General features: G+C 46.2%; 1 protein-coding gene across 1 annotated transcript in view; it reads left to right on the forward strand.

The window, feature by feature from the left end:
- The window catches only part of LOC144770445 (beta-2-glycoprotein 1-like), a 127,871-nt gene that overhangs the window by 71,444 nt on the left and 34,594 nt on the right, over positions 1 to 21,833 (forward strand). Inside the window, exons 3-5 of the mRNA XM_078654966.1 lie at positions 15,909 to 16,094; positions 16,535 to 16,646; positions 17,498 to 17,574. Coding sequence (XP_078511092.1) covers positions 15,909 to 16,094; positions 16,535 to 16,646; positions 17,498 to 17,574 — 375 coding nt within the window. The remainder of the gene's footprint in view (positions 1 to 15,908; positions 16,095 to 16,534; positions 16,647 to 17,497; positions 17,575 to 21,833) is intronic.

Consider the following 21,833-nt stretch of genomic DNA (forward strand, 5'->3'; position numbering starts at 1 on the left):
TATTAATTTTGCTATTATTTTTATAATTGTATGGCTAGTGTTGACTAGACTTTGAAGCGCTAGAAGGCCTGCTTTGCACTACTTGGGAACCCAAGGCTCGAGTAACCAGACTTTTGTTGTTTTTCTTCCCGGGGATTGGGTTGCAGCGTGTGAGGTGGGACGCCAAAGAATGAGGAGCTTTCTCGTGTTCAACCACTCCGCTCTGCGAGTTTTAACTGCATCAGTGACTGGAGAAGCCTCGCCCGCGGTCTGAGTCAAAATAAACATCGCCCTTTCACTTTCCTATATTATATTTTGTTAAAAAAGCGTCCATACACGGTTTGCAAACTTCTCACAATTTCCGGTCTCCTTCCCATGCCCCAAATAAAACACAGGGAAACTGTGCTGTTCGTCATTGCAGAACGTTTTATCAACAATAAGTTTTTATATGTATCCAACCAGAGACATTTTGGTATGTTGCATCTTTGACCAAGTCCATATGGAGCAATCGTCCTGGCAAGACTGACATCCCAGAGACCAGGGACCCAGGTCAGCTGTGAAACAGCATCCCCCACTCTGCCTCATTCCGCCTCACTCCACCTCACTGTTCCTTACGGTGCCTCATTCCACCTTATTGTGCCCCAGGCTCTGTACATGGGCTCAGCTGTGTAACAGCATTACCCATTCTGCCGCAGTGCCACATCATTATTTGCAACATAATTACACTGCACTCCATGCAACTTACACTCCAAATACCACTCAGTGCCACATAATTACAAGCCACATAATTACACTGCGCTCAATGCAACATAAATACACTCCACATAATACCACTCAGTACCACATAATTACACGCCACATACTTACTCTACTCAATGCAACATAAATACACTTCATATAATACCACTGAGTGCCACATAACTACACCATATAATTACACTCTCCTCAATGCAACATACACTCCACACAATACCACTCAGTGCCACATCATTATTTACAACATAATTACACTGCACTCAATGCAACATACACTCCAAATACCACTCAGTGCTGATCTGCTGCTCTCTTCCATCCCACCTCCTCTTTAACTCCCTGTTCTCTTCTCCTGTGCTGATCTGCTGCTCTCTTTCACCCTGCATCCTTCTTTAACTCCCTGTTCTTTTCTCCCGTGCTGATCTGCTGATCTGCTGCTCTCTTTTACCCCGCCCCTTTTTCAAATCCCTGTTCTCTTCTCCTGTGGTGATCTGCTGTTATCTTCCACCCGCCTCCTTCTTTAACTCCCTGTTCTATTCTCCTGTGCTGATCTGCTGCTCTCTTCCACCCCACCGCCTTCTTTAACTCCCTTTTCTCTTCTCCTGTGCTGATCTGCTGCTCTCTTCCACCTGCCTCCTTCTTTAACTCCCAGTTCTCTTCTCCTGGGCCGATCTGCTGTTCTCTTCCACCCGCATCCTTATTTAACTCCCTGTTCTCTTGTCCTGTGCTGATCTGCTGCTCTCTTCCACCCTGCATCCATCTTTAACTCCCTGTTCTTTTCTCCCGGGGCTGATCTGCTGCTCTCTTCCACCCCGCCCCCTTCTCCAACTCCCTGTTCTTTTCTTCTGTGCAGATCTGCTGCTCTCTTCCACATGTATCCTTCTCCTACCGCACACACACATACATACAACCACGCACACACACACATACAACCACGCACACACACACATAACCACACAAACACACACAACCACACCACGCACACAACCACACAAAAAAAACAACCACACAAAAAACCAACCACACACACAACCGCACACCGCACACACACAACCGCACACAACCACACACACACACACACACACACACCACACACCACACACATCAATCTGTCGCCCTCACTCTATCTATCTATATGTCGCACTCACTCTATCGATCGCACTCACTCTATCTATTGCCCACACTCTATCGCCCTCACTCTGTATCTATTTATCAATATATCGATCTATTTGCCTCACTCTATCTATCGCCCTCACTCTAGTTATCTATCTCTCTCTCTATATCTATCTATATATTTCTATCTATCTATCTATCTATCTCTATCTCTCTATCTATCACCCTCACTCTATCTATTTATCTATCTATCTATTGCCCTCACTCTATCTATCGCACCACCACAGCATCACTCAGGGAAATGCAATAGGTCTCGCAGCATTAGAGTTTGTGCTTTTAGAATTGTTTATGGTTTTTTTTTTTAAATCTTTAGCATTTTTGTTTCCTGTAGGCAATGCTAAAGAATTACAAAGAAAAAAAAGCCATAAACAAATCTAAAAGCTCTAACTCAAATGCTCCGAGACCTATTGCACTGTGTGAGGGTGAGGGGTTGAGGGTGAATGCAATAGGTCTCGCATTAGGAAAGTTTGACCTATTGGTATTGTAAATGACACATTTTGTATTTATGTGGCATTGCCTACAGGAAACAAAAATGCTAAAGATTTAAAAAAAAAAACCATAAACAATTCTAAAAGCACAAACTCTAATGCTGCGAGACCTATTGCATTTCCAATGCTTGTTTCTTTTTGCCCTCCTGGGTCTTCTTGTTCTGGACCAACCTCTAAAAAAGGCTCCGTTGAGGTAGACGGGGTTTCAGAGCTAGTGGAGGTAGTTTGAATGTTAGTTGTGGCTTTTTGAGGGGGAAACGGTCCTCTTCTCCCTTGTGGATTGAGTGTGTCATCTTCTGATGATGATGTTTCTGTGTTGGCAGAGTAGGGTTTGTTTTGACGACGTTTGGCATAAATTTCTGCCCACGTGTAGACTTCTCCCATCTTATAATCAATGGTATCTCGCCTTAGTTTTCTCACTTTACGTTCACTTACTTCCGTTGTGTGTCTAGAAAGCTGTTGATTGATGTCCTCGAGAATCTTAGCTAACTCCTGTGGAGTGTAACTGTTTTCCAATTCCGTTTTAACTAGGGATATTTCCTTGGATATTTCTTCCAAAATACTAGATAATTCCTCGATTATCAACAATATTAAATCCAAGCTACACTTGTTAAGGATTGCGTACCATCTATCTTTAAATCTTTGAACATTTTTACATAGCGACGGTTTAAGTGGTATCCTGAGACCCCTTGGAATCCTCTGTGCCCTATGGTACTTGACCAGTGTGCTTGCATGCAGGCGTTGATTTATTTCCTTTTTAGAAAGGTATAACAATTGTCTTATGTTCTGTTCCTTTGTGCGATTAGTGGATAGCTCTGTGGATTCTTCATTGATGAGTGCGTAAATTCTGGCAGCTTCCTCATTGGTGTAAGCAAAAGTTTCTGCTCTCGAATCTGTTAAACGTATAATTTCATCCATATTTGTAGGCGTGCTGTTCCAAAATGAGTCAGAAAAGTAGGACGTTTCAAAAAGGGTATAGAAGGACGCACTGCGTTGTTATTGGTAATGTAAGAGTTTGTAAGGTGCCCCGGAGTATCTCCCCCCGACTAAGGGAGTGGAAAATGCTGAAGGTAGCACTGCTCGATATGAGAAGTGTCCTCCGGGCTCCTCAAAAGTCCTTGTATAAAGGTTTCACCAATATAAGCGATAGACAACATGTAGTCCACAGATTTATTGCGTGGGTTGCATCACAGGTGTCTGTAAAGATCACTAATCAGCATCACCATTTTGTGTTGGAGTAACCCATCGGGCGAACTCGGGAGTTAAGTGCTTAATTTAGAGTGGGGCAGAAGCACAGTATTCCATTGTAAATTTGAGAATGTCCAATGACACTACACACATTGGGGCATATGTACAAAAACTTAATGTTGTGGTAGAGATCATTTTTGGACGTTATGGCAGCCTTTCTTTTATCGCCTTATTTTTGGCATAAACGCAAATCTTTTAGATCGCCACTTCTGTTAGTAGGACTTATCGAAAATGAGTTGCACGGTGGGCGTTCTGGTGCAAAAACTGCTGCTAACCCCACTTTGGGCTATTTACAATTTAATTCCCATACAGCGATAACCCCCGAAACTGCTGTTTAGTCGAGTTAGAGGCAGTTTTTAAGACCAGAAAACAGCTGGTCTTAAAATTGGTGCAAACACTTGGGTCCACATATTAGATGTTTGGGTGCTGGACAGTGCTGCAAGAAACATTGCTGCGCTGCCCCGCCCTGCGCCGAAACAAAAGGATAGGGATGCACCCTATCAATAAGATAAGACGCATTCCTGGACCCATTCATGAAAAATTTTGCAATGTGGTGCAAGATTCACGCTGCAAGTCCGTCAAGAAAATGATGCAACTGTGGCGTTAAACTGCCGGAAGGGGCTTAGGATTAAGCCCCCCCCCCTGTCTTTTTCCCATACAATGGCGCACAATGGCTGCCATGCACCAATGCGCCATGGTGCAAGGGTGACTGTGTTGCGGAGTTGATTGATGTTGTGGCTTTATCTCTATTCGAGTTGTCTGCAGGTGCGTCTGAACTAGTGGAGGGTGGGAGTGAACCAGTTGGGCTTCTTGGAGTGCTGTTTGCCTGGTCTTTTCTTAAGGAAAGCTAGGGTGTCGGCGCAGTCGGAGATCCATCGGTGGAGGTTGCGTGCTGCGGTTTTGGCGTCTGTAAGCGTTGGCGCTGAGGGAGTTGACGAGAAGTTCTTTGGTGGCCTTGTTCCAGCTGTGACTTGGGGCTATGATGGCGGTGGTGTAGGGTGGGCGTGTTGAAGGCGTGAATTATACAATGATGATCGGTCCACGAGGGTTCTGTGGTGTGGCTGTAGTTGAAGTTCCCGCTGGCAGAGAAGACGGGCTCAAGCGTGTGTCTAGCTGTGTGAGTTGGTGCGGTGACTAGCTGCTTGAGTCCGATGTTGGCTAGGTTCCCCAGGAGGGGGTGGTGTTCTGGTCACTGGGGTTGCTCAGGTGGAACTTGAGGTCTCAGAGTAGGATGTAGGTGGTGGATGAGAGAGCCTGGGGTGCGATGAGGTGTATAATGGCATCGGTGAATGGGCATTCATGGCCTGGGGGGCCTGTAGACGAGGGTGCTGTGGAGGGTGGTTTTGGGGTTGGGTAGGATATGGAAGTGGAGGTGCTCCATCATCGCCATTGGGTCATTAGAGTGCGTGGTCAGTCAGAGTGTGCTTTTGTAGATGATGGTAATGCCTCCTCCTTGACAGTTGGGGTGGTCCTTGTAGGTGATTTTGTAGCCATTGGAGTAGACAATGGCGATGTCTAGTCCAGAGCAGAGGTTAGTCCAGGTTTCAGTGAAGAAGGTGATGTCTGAAGAGGTGGCATTGAGGAGGTTCCAGATTTCTGTGGTGTATTTGTGGAGGGATCGCACATTGAGGAGGATGCAGTTGAGGCGCTGGTGTGCGGATGTGGCAGGAGGTGCATTTGTAGTTTTGGCAGGCGCGGGGTGCAAGGGTATTCTTTGGTGATGCGAGATGGCAGGTAGCGTGGCATCCAGGGTTGAGGCCGATGAGGGTGCTGACGTCATAGTGGTGGAGGGTTCAAGAGGCAGGGTCCCTGATGCTGGGGATGTACGGGGCAGATGGACGGAGACGGGATTGCCTGTTTCTTGCCTTCAGCGCACCAGTGGCACACCCGCTGCGCATGGCCTCACAGCGGCCGCCATTAAGTAGTGCTGCAGGGGTGCTGGACAGCTGGGAGGTAGGAAACGCGGGAAATGCGGGAAACGCCGGAAAGGACACTGGAGGGGGCGGGGACCCGGGGATTACAGCGCCAACAAAGGAAAGGATAGGGAAAAAGGAACTGCAAAAAAGCACAGGAAAAACAAAGCCAAACAAAGCAAAGATTAAAAAAAGACAAAGGTAGAAAAGCAACGGAGAAGAGCAGCAAGATTAACAGGAACAGCATAAAAGAGGCACAAGAGGGCTGTCAAGCTGCAGAGCAGTGATGCTCTACAACTGGACCACCAGGGATGAGGCGCAGGCAGGAGCCTGCGGGTGGAGGAGGGACTGAAACACCTGACCTCCGGTTCAGAGGAACCAGTAGCATCAGATTGGGACAGCAGCAGCGGCAACCAGACGGTGCAATGCTGTGAGAAGAGGAAGTCCACTAAGCGTTTGTCCCCCGTACAGGCAAAAGCATGGGGCACGGAAAGCCGCACCACCCAGTTGCCTCTTCCGAACTAACGGTGGCAACCAGATATGTGATCCCCAGTTTCCCCAGTGAGTAACGGTGGATCAAGCTGCATGCCCAAGGGCCTGGGCCACACCAGCCCCCCTTGCCCCTAGCACCCACTGCCACCATGGCTGATCTCAGCGACTTGAGCCAGGTAGTGGAGTCCCCCAACAGTCTTGTGCAGTGCCCTCGGTGATGTAGGTTAGCCGCAGTGCAGGGATTGCTCAAGGCACGGTGTGTGTCACCCACTGGCGCTAGGCCTGGGCCCTACTCACCCCAGGGCCTCCTCCACTACGTGTCCCAACTTCTCCTCACCTGGACATTGATAATGGGGATCAATTCAGTACACTCTCTTTAAATCTGTAACTCAGCCAGCATGCGCCTCAGCCAGGTGGAATTTCACAAGCCTGGGTATAGCAGTCACCGCCAAGTCCGCTGGGGAACCTCCCGATGCAGGTGATGCAACAGGACCCCCTTAGGCATGAAGTTGCAGTGCTCCCACCTCACAAGTTTGGCGCAGCTCAGGGTTCTCACCCTCCACAGCATCCGGCCAGTGCAACATCCTCCGGCCTGTGATGCAGAGAGGCGCAGCCTACCATTGGTAATCTCCTCCATGCACCCCGGTGTAGTGGTGGAACCTGGTTTGCAATGCAGACCTCCCTACGTTGGTGCTCAGAAGCACATGTACCATTCACAGCTCCAAGGTGCGCCAGGTGGTCTTCTCACACAGGTCAGCAACGTGTCTCCATGCGACCTGCCAAACTTCACCACCAGGTAAAGGTGATCGACGATGCCTCAATGTCTACCGCCACGGCACAGCAACTCCACAGCACCTTTGCCTCCCACTCTGGGTCACAGATGCAGGCCTAGCGAGGCCTCTGGGCCCTGGAGGTTGTCCCTGCTTTCAAGGTTATGGCTGCCGTGCTGTTGCTAGGAGGGCGCTATGAGAAGTGATGCATCACTGGTGTGTCCCAGGGATGCGCCTTGTTTCATAACTGTAGCCCTGAATCTGCATTTCCTCTTTCCCTGGGACTCAGGCAGGTCCTCCTGGCTGTTTGGGGTTTTGGTGGGGTTGTTGCTCTGTGCTGCACTTGGCCCTGGCTGCTCTATTCTGCATTCCATTGGTTATATTTCCTATCTTTCATTGGAGGTGGAAGTATAGGCTATTTTTGCCTCTAGAGGCAAATAAAGTCACGTTGGGCTGACTAATCTGAGTTTTCTTTTGCCACTAATGGGCCTTTCGTCACTTTTCTCTTACTAACGTCAACATTTTTATCGCCTTGACACTGGTGTTAGCAACAGTTTTCACCGTGGCTAGCTGATACTATCGCAGTGTAGCGAAGTATTGTAAATACATCGCTACCAGGGTGATTGTTTTTGGTGATAGGGCGCGTTAAGAAAACTGACGCTAACTGGTCACTCTCGTAGTCGGCTGGTGGTTTCTGATAGTGCCAAGATGCCTGTTAGGTGAACGCTGCATTTTACAAATTGATAATAATAATCTACTTGATTTGAAGGGGTATGGGCTTGCTGATCATCTAACGCTAGTTAGCAGCAGTTCTTGTACATATGCCCCATTGTTCCCAAGATCCTTTCATTAGTCGAGGAAACCGCTGGGTTTTGAATGGCAGAGTCTCAGCCAGTGTTGGTGACCACTTGTCAGGGTCCTGTCCTGCAGAAGGCCGCTGCATACCATTTATTGGAAGGCCTTCTTTATGTCAGATCCCGTTGTCTCCTTTGTGTGACCACGAAGTAAACCATTGCAATCGTGAAAAGGAATGCTAGCAGTGTGTTGTACTGTCTGTAAGGGGCTCCTAGGTTGCTGCCCACTGATCCTGGAGACCTCCGCTCCCAGCTTTTCCCCTTTATCAAAATCACTTGATACTCGCAAAAATACTTAATCACTCTTTATCCAGTACCTGCCAACTTAAGGGATAAACTGACCACCAGTGTAATGTCCTCTGGGATAGAATAGAACAGAAAGTAAGCATCAAGAGACGTGTGGTACATTATAGAAGTCTCCACACTCACTCGGTTTGGGTTTTCAGTTAATACCAGTCACATATTTCTACCTTCAAACATCTGGGACATAGGGGTAGATCGTTGGGCGCTCCGGGGTCAATACTCAAATCAACTAAACTCAAAACCGAGAGATGCATAAATTACATGTGATTCAGAAAACACCTGAAAACTGAACTCTTCAAACTTGATTCTAACTAAACTTTATTCAGGAGAGGTAAACTTCATTCTGAAGAGGGTACCTGATTGGGGTTGTACGCCAGACCTTACCCAATCAGACTCCAACCCAAACCCTGCCTGACGTTAACCTCTTTGCCATATAAACATTCATCACTCTGAAGCAAAGCAACCTGCATAGCTTTATAAAATTACTAATTAAATGATACCTCTAGGTCTAGGTTGTTATTCGCCTACAGTGTGAGAGAGAACCCAACGAGGCCCTTTACATAATCCTTATAGTTAAAGTCAGATTTTTGACAGTAGAAACACCACATTTTCCCTAATTGCCCACCCACCACACTATTCCCTCCTCCCATTTAAAGCTGCTTTCCTTTAAAACATTTCTGCCACAGGATCAAAGCACGTGCACGTCCCATGAGAGTGCAGTTTTTTTGTCACTGAGCAACATCCTCCTTTTAGACAGAGGGTCATCATTTTGTGGTTCATAGTAGTAGCTATTGCTACGCAATGCTACTGCTTCTAACGCTTCTGACTGATTTGGAATCCAAGTAATGTAGCCAATTTGTCAACTTATCCTTTAAAAGACTACAATACCTAGGTGGGAGAGCCTTCCAAGTCAAGGCAGCGCAACTTTGGAACAGGCTGCCAACCTCCCTCAGAACAAATTGAAATCTTCTGAGCTTTAGGAAGAACCTAAAAACGTGGCTCTTTCAAACATAAACAAGATAACCTATGAAGCTTTTTATCTTAAAAAAAAATAAGAATGGTCAATCTCGTAGTTGGCTGGTGGTTTCTGATAGTGCCAAGATGCCTGTTAGGTGAACGCTGCATTTTACAAATTGATAATAATAATCTACTTGATTTGAAGGGGTATTGGCTTCCTGATCAATCATGGGAACCTGCCTTCTTTTGTGCATGCTCCTTTCATGATTCACCGGTTTCACTGCTGATTCTCTTCTAAACCCCCGGGCCCTTTCCTGGGGTGGGGACACCTTCACTACTAACCAGTATAAAATAAGATAAAAAAGAAAACATAGAGTAGCATGGATGATCAGTATTCTTTGTTGAGCCAATCTCTCCGCATTATTTAAGATCAATACCATGAAGAAAACATTTGCAGAGTTTGGAGATTATAGAAGTCAGTTATTCCTGAGTGTTTGAAACATTTATGTCATTATGATCACTGTTCCAAGATGGAGGTGTCTTCAGTTTACCCCTGTAGTGAGTTCCTAATGCAAGATAGCAACAGGAAACAAAACATTTTTGCTTTCCAGTGATCACTAGAATTATTATAGAAAGAACTGGAAGGCTTACACACCTTGCCTGGCAACTGTGCATGTTGTAGGTCCTTCCCTTTGGAATGCCCTCAGTGATCTGATCAAGCACAACTCTCTTCTAGAAAGCACCCAGCTCCTTCTTCGAGTGCCCATTTGCTGTGTTCTAGTTTTCCCCTTTGGTTGATATTCTAGTCTATGTAAACAAGGCTTCTCTTAGAAATGTAAGTTTTTAACATTGTAAGTTTTTAACTTACAATAAATACTAAAATTCTAAATTCTAAATTCTAGTCTATGATTCACATCCTACAATGTAATGTGCTTTGAAGACTGAGAAATACAAACTCCTTCTCTTTTCATGAAGTTATCAAGAGCATGGCTCACCTCATGTCCTTTATGGGTGATTGATTCCATGTATGTAATGAAAGTCGTCCAACTCAAGGTCACTCATAATCTTGCTGATTTGTAGGCTTAACCTCCACTCCATATGTCTTTACAATCTTAAGTGCCAGTCCTCCTTCTGTATACCAGTAGGGTGGTATCTGTACATTAGTCTAGTGATAGAACCTATACCAGTGTTTCTCCTTTTCTTGTTTCTGCTATAGCCATTGTCAGGGTGCACAGTACTATTGTGTGCTCTGGCAGTCGGGTAGCAGTGTTGTGTAGTTCCTATAAACCTTTATAGGATCTGTGCATTTTGACAACATAGATTGTGGGATAGGTGTCCAGACTGATTCAAGAAACCCTCACAAGGTATGTTCGCCTGCCCAGCGCAGGAAACAACGACATCACCCCATCGCAAGACCTCTGCGACTCCCTCGCTTCCTACTTCCACAACAAGATCGCGGACATACACAACAGCTTCAACAAACAACCAACGCACACCATGACCGAACAACCACCCCCCACCACCACCCTCCACGCCTGGACCCCGATCAGCACCGAAGACACCATCCGCACGATGAACTCCATCCACTCCGGATCACCGACCGACCCCTGCCCTCACCACGTCTTCAACAAGGCCGACGCCGTCATCGCACCCCACCTGCGAGACATCATCAACACATCCTTCGACACCGCCACCTTCCCTGAGAGCTGGAAGCACGCCGAACTCAGCGCTCTACTCAAGAAACCAACAGCGGACCCCACCGAACTCAAGAACTACCGCCCCATCTCGCTCCTCCCGTTTCCAGCCAAAGTCATCGAGAAGACCGTCAACAAGCAGCTGGCCGCCTTCCTCGAGACGAATGGATCCCTCGACCCCTCACAGTCCGGCTTCCGAGCCAATCACAGCACCGAGACCGCCCTCATCGCCGCCACCGATGACATCCGAGCCCTGATGGACAACGGAGAAACAGCGGCCCTCATCCTCCTAGACCTCTCCGCGGCATTCGACACTGTCTGCCACCGCACCCTGGTACAGCGCCTGAGCAACGTCGGAATCCAGGACAAGGCGCTGGAATGGATCATCTCCTTCCTCGACGGAAGAACACAGAGAGTCCGCCTACCACCGTACAAGTCAGAGGCCTCCGAAGTCATCTGCGGCGTCCCTCAAGGATCATCTCTGAGCCCCACTCTCTTCAACGTCTACATGAGCCCCCTCGCGGCCATCGCACGCCAACACAACCTCAGTATAATCTCCTACGCCGACGACACCCAGCTGATCCTCTCCCTGACCAACGACCCCGCCGCCGCCAGAGCCAACCTACACGAAGGGATGAAAGAGGTAGCCGAGTGGATGACGACCAGCCGCCTGAAACTGAACTCGGACAAGACGGAGGTCCTCATCCTGGGCTCTTCACCCTCCGCCTGGGACGACTCCTGGTGGCCTCCTGCCCTGGGCACCGCACCCAAACCGACAGACCATGCACGCAACCTGGGCTTCATCCTGGACTCCTCCCTCTCCATGACCAGGCAAGTCAACAACGTCTCCTCGGCGTGCTTCAACATCCTACGCATGCTACGGAAGATCTTCTGGTGGATCCCCACCGAGACCAGGAAGACCGTCACCCAGGCCCTCGTCACCAGCCGACTGGACTACGGCAACGCCCGGTACCACCGCCAAGCTCCAGAAGAGACTCCAGCGGATCCAGAACGCCTCAGCACGACTCATCCTCGACATCCCACGACACAGCCACATCTCCGGACATCTGAGAGACCTTCACTGGCTCCCCGTCAACAAAAGAATCACCTTCCGCCTCCTCACCCACGCACACAAAGCCCTACACGACCAAGGCCCGAGCTACCTCAACAGCCGGATCAACTTCTACGCTCCCAAACGCCACCTCCGTTCAGCCAACCACGCCCTCGCCGCCGTCCCCCGCATCCGAAGAGCAACTACAGGAGGAAGGTCCTTCTCCTACCTGGCCGCCAAGACCTGGAACTCCCTCCCGACCGACCTGCGCCTGACCCAAGACCACCTCTCCTTCAGGAAGAAGCTGAAGACCTGGCTGTTCGAGCAGTAGCGGCACCCCCCCCTCCCCTAAGCGCCTTGAGACCCTACGGGTAGGTAGCGCGCTCTGTAAGTGTCACTGATTGATTGATTGATTGATATACTAGCTAGCTCACAGTGCCACTATAAACACCTTTTACCAAGAAGAGAATAGTTCTTGGCAACTATTGAATATGACAACTCTGTCCCATCAGGGATCGTGCAAACAAAACAGTATTTTTCGCCCAGTTACTCGTGCTCACTTTGTCTCAGAGAGATACACAAAATAAACGGTGGGGACGTTTCTCAAAAAGCATGTATTAAACCAGCGTCTACTGGTGTGAAATAGGTGCACTGAAACAATCATAAGACAGAAGCAGATATAAATGATTATAAGCGTCAATAGAGTAAAAGGATGGTAGATTCCTACCCTAGTGCTAAAACAATGAATACCGACAGGTATATATATACATGGCAATAAAAATGTGTACTCCTACAATGCAACCCTAACTAGATGTTTCTATGTGCAACCTAGCATGTATGTAGGTGTAGAGCCTAGAATCCCCTACGCTGAAGCTAACTTTATTCCCTGAAGTGAGAGACTATGGGACCCCGTCTTGGTCTCGAGATGGACACCCCGCGAGCGATAGCAGACCACTGTGAGCTGGAGTGTCTGCGTGCAGGAACCTCTGCGTCTTGCTTCAGTGTGTCAGCATATAAGTCTTTCTCCTCTACCTGCCCCAGCAAAGATATGGTGTATATATACCCAACAGGTACCCTTAGGGGTTCTACCTTAATGTGTCATGTCGATTGAGGATGACAGAAAGGATGACCCTTATACATAGTTATTATCCAGAAGATGGTAATCCTGCTGTGATTCAGAGAATCCTCATGCATAATATATGAGGCTAGTTTTCTGGGAAAACCACACAACCTTTATGCAGCACCTTAACTAGGTAAAAGGTCAATACCAAAAACTGTTATGTAGTACAATGGCAGGGAAAATGTAGGTGAAATGTTAGGCGACTACCCAGGCCTATTTTGGGGTACATTATGGAACATATCAGCAGTGCACCCTCAGCCAGATCCAAATCCATTAAAGGTTGTGACACTTGGGCTGTTGGAGCCCTCCGCTGCATTTGGTATGGTTGGCCACGTGGAGCTTCTTATCCATCTTTAATTTGCACATAGAGAAGAAATGCTCGGGTCCTTTATACTGGGTCGGACCCAACATTCAATTCTATTGGACATCTCAACCCATGTGTATGCTTTTATTTATAGGATTTGCAAGTTGCACATTGCAGAGAAATCTTCATAGTTAGAGTAAGATGGGTGACTGGTCAAACACTAATGGCAAGAAATTAGAAAAAAACTCTTGTACATGGCACCAGGTTTTTAAGATTTTTGTGAAAGAGGCGCATGTCTTTTGTATCTTGACAAAAAGGAGGCAGAGTTCCAAGGGGGTGCAGCTCAAATCAAGAAGGTCTTGTAAGAAGAAACACTGACCCGGTTCTTGTTAGAGGATGTGAGAGTCACTTGAGTAGAATAAAGCGAGATTTTGCAATCGTATCTAAGGATGTCTTCCTTGAGGGGCATTGATTGACTATTAAAAAAGCTGGATTGAAGAGTAAATGTTTGCATTTCCTTTGAAGATGAATCAAAGAATTAATTATTGCTGTTTGTGTCATCCACCTTCACCACCTCTTTGCAAACCGTTCATGACCGAAAATACTTTGCCATTAATTGAGTGTCTCCTTAGCGGAATAAATCAGAAAGATCTCTAGTATTGATATTTTTTCCCAGCTGAGTCTTTGATTATACATTGTCTAAACAAGAAGAGTCATCCATCTGACAACATTGAGTAGTAAACTGTTCTCAGATGGTCTGCCCTAGCTTGTGGTCCTTCATTTAGGCTTTCAATCAGATGCATACGTTTTAGCTGGTGAAACTACCCGGGTGCCATGTGCAAAACCACATTTTGGGCCCCACCTCCACTTTATTTACTTATCTACTTAAAATGTTGGAGGAGTAGGAGGAAGGTAAGTGATGGCAAGATTAAGGTGAGCCATGAAAAGATAAACACATCAAATGAGGCAAGGATGCCAGCAGTGTTCGTGCAAAAGTGTTTAAACACACTTTTCTTTGAACCTAAGTCGTAGGGGGACTGGAACGCCCTTGGCGTAAGCCCCACTCGCACATGCTAAAGGCCTTCATATTACCATCAAGCTATCTTAAAATCAGCCAGTAGGTAAATCCAGGACTGGGAAAGTTTGAGCACTAGTGCAATGGGAGGGCCACCTGCTGGCATTACCACCACAAATTGAGTTTAAGACTTTCTGTTTTATCGTTAAATCAGTCCCATGGGGCCATTCTCCTTATATAAGTGGTGACCTTCAAACTTATACACGTCAGTACAGCCTTCTAAGTTCCCAGTCCAGGTTACTAGCAATTGTTTCAACAAGAACATGTGCTTCAAGTCTTTTACTCTAATCAACAGAGGAGGAATTAGAAAGACATTTCTGATGCCATCTAAGAGCAAACTAAAGGCTCTGTTCTTCAGAATGTATTGTGACGACTTACTCACCACACGGACTGTTAGTACTCATTTTGGCACTGCAGGAATGTTTATTGATTTGAGAGTTGCATTGCAGTATGAATTCCAGAGACGGGGGGTTGTCGTGTGACTTGACTGTCAAAAACATGAACTGCATCGTTCTATTTGACGGTGGGCGTAGTTCGCGAAGTAGCGCTACGCGAAGCTACGCGAAGTGCACTTCGCACTACGCGAACTTCACGTAGCACTACGCGAGCTGCGTAGTAGCATGTTCGCACTGTGCAAGATGCGTTTTCAATGATTGCACAGTGCGGACAAGCATCCGGCACTGTGCAAGCATTGAAAACGCATCTTGCACAGTGCGAGCTGTAGTTTTCTGCTGCTCGAGGAGATTATTACTCGAGCGGCAGCTTTCTCAACGCGAACAGGTAGTTTCTCATTGAGAGCGGTCGCGAGCATGCGCAACCACTCACAATGAGAAACCTGACCTCCTCGCGTTGAGAATCTCGCCGGGATGTCATTTTGCTTGCTCGCGGTCGCGAACATGACGTTCAGGACCGCGAACAAGCAAAAAATGAGCACTGCACCACGCTACGCTGCACTACGCATGTTCGCACTGTGCTACGTGCCGCTCGCGTAGTGCGAAGTTGCAAAAACTTCGCAAACTCCGCGAGCGGAGCGTAGTGCTTCGCCCAGGCCTACTATTTGTATGTCTCTTGCCTTAAGCTTGATGTGTCCCTTCATTTTTTTTGTCAACTCTTTTTATTGGCATTTCTATATCATTTTCAACAACACAGTTCACTTGATGTGTCCCTTCATGAATTCTCTTGATTGACTATGGGCAATATGCCGAGTTTAAATTAAGTGTGCACGATGATTACATTACTAAATAATAATCAAACAAATTAATACCTCGTCATGTTACATTATGACATCCTTTTGCACGTTTCCTCATAATTTTGAGCAAGATATCTCAACCACCCTATTACTAGTTTCAGTCGAGTTAAGCTGGCCAGTTCCCACCTCTGCCATGGACTACAACTTGTACTACCACCCTAATCATAAAACGCATTCTGAAGATTTTGATGAATGGCACCCTCGAATTTAAATGTATGAGATGGGTACTCATAGCCTGAGGTTTTGGTGGCTCAAAGGCCTTCAGAAATTAATACTTCAGCCACTGATCTTATTTACATGCAAAATAAAGCAATAATTGTGCTGTTTAAGGTTCAGAGTCAGCCTAGGACAGCTTGCGTAATTGATTAAATATGTGTATTGGAGGCGGTGCAGCACTGAACAGAAACAAAGAGGCCCACAAAGGTCACTGCAGAGGTGCACTTGGTAAACAGAGCCACCTACCGTGTTATTCTTTGCATTTTTAGCTCGCAGCTGCCCATGGCCCTTGACACTTGACAATGCGGATACAAGTTTGGTGAACCAATCGAAGTTCTTTGGAGCTCAGATGAAAGTGGCTTGCCATTCGGGATTCAAGATGGCTGACGGTCAGGAAGCAGCACTCATTCGCTGCCAAGGAGACAGAAAATGGAGTCAGGCATTGCCTTGTGAAGGTACGAATTTGTGTGATGCCATATTTCAATATAGACAAGTGGGAAGTGGAGATTTTTTTGTCTTCAACAGAGTAGATGCCAATATTACTTGACATTATGACACATTCATCCTTCATGACCAAAGCTCTTGCCCCCAACTTCAAAATGACCACACTATGATCTCTTTAGTTGCTGGAATGTCTGTATGATGATTCAATGTCTACATATTGGAGAGCCTAGGTACTTTTCATGCTACTGGACAGACAGATTTTCTTTACACTTTCAAGGAGGTGCCAGATTCCAGAAAGTAATTCCTTCTAGAAAACATTATTGGAACAAATCTAGCATTGCATGTGTTCCCAGGTTAAGAGACCATGTATTTGTCAAGAGTGGAAAACTATGTCTAATCTGTCCTTTGATTCAATGTCCTATGTATGATGGCGTGTGTTTTTTTCCTACAGAGGATCTAAATGTGCCCGCCTCCTGCGACCCTCCAGCGAGGGTTGAGAGTGGATTTTACACCGGCTCCTCATTCCGGGTTGGAAGTTCAGTCCAATATTTCTGCAAGGAAGGGTGAGTGAACTCTGCGACAGGAAGTAGACAGTAGACATGGACATTGACACTGTTTTCAAGGGCAGGGAAGAAGAAGGGCATTAGGAGGACCTCATATAGATGGAACAAAGTCGAAGTAGAGTATTGGGACAACCAGCCCAAAGAAAATTGTGATGTTTTTCACTAATACTTCTCTCTGGAGTCGAAACGGAGCTAAGCAGAAGTAATAACTTATACACATTGTTGAACAGGGATCAACCAATCAGAGGTCAGGATATAGTGCATTTAGTATGGAGTACACTCAGTTTAATCCCAACTCTTACCCTGATTTGGTTGGGATGAGTCTAAATCCCCAAAACTGATCATGGTCTAAACAGAATCCAAATAAATGATAAAACGCAGAACAGAATCCACCCTAAAGGTGTATATCTGAGTTGAGATTACAGTCAATTCATTTCTGCAAAGAAAAGAAGACATATTGACCTGCCTACTCCCTTGCTCCTCAGCGATCGATTAATGAACATGTCAATGTGGTTATGTGGTAGTGGTAATCAGTTGGGTGTAGAGGTTTTCTGAACATTAAAAAACAATAGGCCAGATAGCTGTTGTTCAGCACATTGCATGTGCCACAAACGAATGTGCAACATTAAACTGTTCCTCAAATGCTGAAAAGTAGTCAATGGAGGGTGGGTGAAACAGGGCAAGTTTGAAATGGAAGCTAGGACTTGTGTAGGCCCCACATGAACAAACCGTGTGGGGGGAATGGGGGGGAAGAATTGATCAAATGTGTACCGTGAAGTTCATGTCTAGCTCTGGTCTTCCGACAAGTGAACGTACTCACTGACATATGCTACCCTTTTCACATGTCACAGGTATGCTCTGGAAGGATCTGCTGTCAGTACATGTCAAGAGAACCTGGCCTGGTCCCCCGCTGCACCCACTTGTAGACGTAAGTTGCTTTGATTCTCACTCATGTCTGCATAAACAGGAGTCTTTCTAAGTCTCTTGTGTTTGGCTTCATAGACGCTTAGGCCTCCTCCCTTTTCCAAATGATGGCAAATATCACTATTTTAGCATCCGTCCCTCTAATATTTCTGGAGGAGGGGCACAGTTCCCTCTAGTCGGAGAGATGAGAGGACCGTGTCCCCTTTATTGACAGCCAAGCAGTGGTGTCGCTTGTTTCTCCTCCACAATGACTGCTATCATGCCTATCCGCTGTAAGTTGTTGTGTACACTTTCACTGGGTCCATATTATTTAGCAGCATTCACTTCATCTCTCTCTATAGGGATCCAGGTGGAAAGGCCTCATTGGAACTCTTACCTTTATAGAGAGGAACTTATCACAATATGATGTATTCGTGCTTACATGAAGCAAGAATGCTTTCTAATGGGATGAGGGACTTTTTGACCTCATATTTAACCTTCCTGTACTAATTACTCTAGCAAACTGGGTGCCTAATAGGTCGGGCTACAAGGAGAATCCTACTCCTGAGGTGGTTCTGATTTACAGGTGTTAATCCATATGGTAATGAGATAATCTTTGAATCATTTTGATACACTGTTTGGGTGCACTACACCATCACCAAAAAATCTGGATCCCCCAGTCAAAAATTGGCCCAGGTCCTAACTTTGCCTGGTTGAGGGTGTGAATTATAGTTCCTGGTTCACATTTAAGAGAAAGAATCATTTGTTTGTAATATTATATACCCGTTATTAGAACGCTCTTTTATACAAATTCTTTGACGATGTACATTTGCGATGCAGTTATTAAAGCTCAGCTTAACCTGGTACACGTCACTGACCTGGGAAATATGAAAAAATCAATAACCCTTGCTAGAATCTGAACATTTGACTTTTAGGTCTACTTAGATCTAAGGAGTTAGTGCTTAATGCACTAAGCTTTTTTAAAGCATGATGTGAGGTATCCTTGCTAAAGGTCTGCCTTATCTGAAAGGAGGCCCTTCTTATGCTTTTCAGGAGTAGGCCTTTTTGCCTTCCTGGCTGACATTTGGTACCATCTCTTGTGAGTCTTATTATTTATTTATTATGAAGTTTTATATAGCGCGGCCAGACCCGAGTGTATTGGAGCGCTTTACAACAGTCAAATTGCAAAAGACCAAACATACAAGAACAGTAGATACAGTGAAAGTATCAATACAAGTGACAGTATCAGGCATGAACGATGGGTTACAGTGGGTAAGTAAGCAGGGTCAATGAAGAATAGTAGTGCCTTTGCCGTGTGTCATAGTCTAGAGTCACACACCCATCCAGAGAGTAATGTCATCAGCGTTTCTGTGTCTCATGTCCCTTCGCTAGGGACCGATCTAGGAAAAGATTTTTGAGCTGTCCTTTGAATTTTGCGAAGGAGGGGATAGTTCTGATGTGGGGGGTGATAACGTTCCAGATTTTGGGTGTGTTGCCCGCGAAGGACCGGGCTGCGGTTTTTGGTTTCGTGCTTTCAACAGGATGAGTAGTAGAGTGTTTGAGCTCCGGAGGGTCCTGGTCTGACCAGCTTTTTTGAGTTTGGAGGCCAGGTATTCGGGTTTGCCTGTGTGAAGCGCTTTGTGTGTGAGGCAGGCTGTTCTGAAACTGGCACGTAGTTCAACTGGGAACCAGTTCTCTGAGTGCGGATGAGATATGGTCAAATTTTTTCACTCCTGTGACCATTTTATCTGCTGCAATTAGCGTTGTTTTAAGGGGGGGGCGACGTGCGCCTTTGATGTTCCTGAGAGGGCTGCGATCCCGTAGTCTAATCTAGATATTACCAGTGATTGGGTAGCTTGTTTAAGGTCCTTGGATGGGATGAAAGGATTTATTTTGTTGAGTAGCTTCAGGTTGAGGAAGGCACTCTTGGCAGAGTTCTTAATGTGATTGGTCATTTTGAGTTTCGGGTCTAAGGTGATGCCGAATGATTTTACAGAGTCCGCCAGGGTGATGTATCAGTTGAGTGTATCGATCGCAGATAGCCATTCCGTAATTTGTAGATTCTCTTCTTTGTTTGAGATGAGGAGTATTTCAATCTTGCCTTGATTAAGTTTTAGGTGGTTGCTTGACAACCAGTGTTGGACTTCTCTGAGCGTGTCGTTGAGTCTCTGAATGTCATCAATGGAGGTGGTTTCCAGATAGATCGGTGTGTCGTCAGCATACAGGTGGAAGGGGATGTTAGGTTTTCAGAGTAGGGTTGTGAGTGGTTCCATGTAAATGTTGAAAAGTTGTGGGGAGAGCACTGACCCTTGGGGGACTCCCAGGTATAGGTCAGACGTAAAGTTTTTGATTTTTATTGTTTGGGTGCGGATGTAAAGGAAGGAGGAGAACCATTGTAAGACCACCTCATCTAGACCTGCCCTTTCTTGAAGTGCCTTTATGAGGAGGTTGTGATCGACCGTGTTGAAAGTTGCTGATAGATCTAGGAGAATGAGAAGGCAGCATATGTCTGCATCCAGTGATTTGTGGATGTCGTCAATGACTTTGAGGATTGCGGTTTCCGTGCTGCAGCCTTTTCTAAAGCCCGATTGGTGGGCATCAAGGAGGTTGGGCTATCCAGGTGTGGAGTTAGTTGCAGGAGCACGCATCTTTCTAAGGTTTTGGATAAAAGAGGTAGGTACGAGACTGGTCTGTTATTGTTCAGATCATTTTTGTCTAGGCCTGCTTTTTTTAGCAATGGCATGACTTGCCCGACTTTGAGGCAGTCAGGGACGACTCCAGATCTCAGGGAACTGTTTATGACCTTGCACCAGAGCGGGGCAATGGAGAGTTTAAGCTTTTGGTCAGTTGTGGCGGAAGAGGATCTTGAGCGTGAGAGGCGGGCTTAGATGTGGAGATCAGGTTGACAATCTCATCTTCCTGTATAGGGATGAAAGATTTCCAGGATTTTGAATGGGATTTGGATGTGGAGTCCTTGGTCCCAGGCGAGAAGATCTTGCTGAGAGGATTGATGTTGATGTCCAGTGAGAGCTTGATCTTGTTGATTTTGACCTCAAAGAAGTTTGCGAAGTTGTCACAGAGCTCTTTGGAGGCTTGTACTGAGGAGGTAGCAGGCTTGGAGGTTTGTTGTCTAATGATGTTAAAGAGCTCCCTGGGACTGTTCTTTGCGTTGTCTACCACAGTGCAGAAAAATTAGGTTTTTTCATTCTGGATATGTTTTTTATACTTCCAGCGAGCTACTTTGAGTTGCTCGCGGTGAATGTTGGAAGGATTGCTTCTCCGAAGTCTCTCTGTGGCTCTTAGTTGTCTCCTTTCGGAGTTGATGTCGGTGTTACACCATGATCTTGATAGAGTGCTCGCAGGGTTTTTTTCAGTTTCAAGGGGGCTATATGATCCAGAATGGCAGTCATAATTGAGATGTAATGCGAGGTGAGTTCGGTTGAGTAGAGGTGATGGGGGAGCTAAGGAGGTGCGAGCGTATCCTTTCCCCTAGGACCGTTAGGGGAATCTGCAATAGATTTCGGGGCCATTTGGAGGGTCTAGTGTGGGGGGGCTGGAGAAGAGCCTTTTGGTTGATATGGAATAGGATGTTGTGGTGGTCGTACCAGTCCACGGGGAGGACGTGGTCGATCATAACTGCGTCGTTTTGAGCAATAATGGCATCTAAGGTTGCTCCCTTATTGTGTGTTTCTTCTGAGCAGAATTGGGTCAGATTGTTGTCCTGAAGAAGATTATAGGGAGTCTGATAGGGAGTCATTTCTTATTCAGTCACTGACTTGTGGCATACCAAGTTGTGACTGGTTCATTTCAAATAAGTGTGATATTGGCCTCGATGCTCAGCTTGGTTTCCTTGTTCTTTGTCTGTAAGCTAGGCTAGCGTGGTGAATATTGTGGTCAAGATTTTCTAGCCTGACTGCAGAGTCTGCGTCATCACTGGCTTCGTCTTACTGTGTAGGATTCCTCACACTGCACACAGCTGATATTTCTAAAAGTATCTAACTAGAGTAACGCGTGTGTCCACCCTGCTGTCAGTACCGAGCAGTATAGGAGCTCGTAGAAGAGGATGGTCATAAGCGAATGTTCCAAACATATCTGGAATTGAATCATCATGTTAAGGTTTGTATGTTGTGTGTGTGCGCTTTGGTGAGAGTGTACTTTATTGCGAATTTTCAGCCACTCTTTAATTGGCAAAATTCTGGAGCCAGCATATTTTTGATCCATTGCTAATTTTGTTTACGTTTCATGGAGTCAAAAGTGAAAGTCTCCTCTGATCATGTTTTTTTG

The sequence above is a fragment of the Lissotriton helveticus genome, chromosome 7 (assembly GCF_964261635.1).
Source record: "Lissotriton helveticus chromosome 7, aLisHel1.1, whole genome shotgun sequence".
Classification (NCBI taxonomy): domain Eukaryota; kingdom Metazoa; phylum Chordata; class Amphibia; order Caudata; family Salamandridae; genus Lissotriton; species Lissotriton helveticus.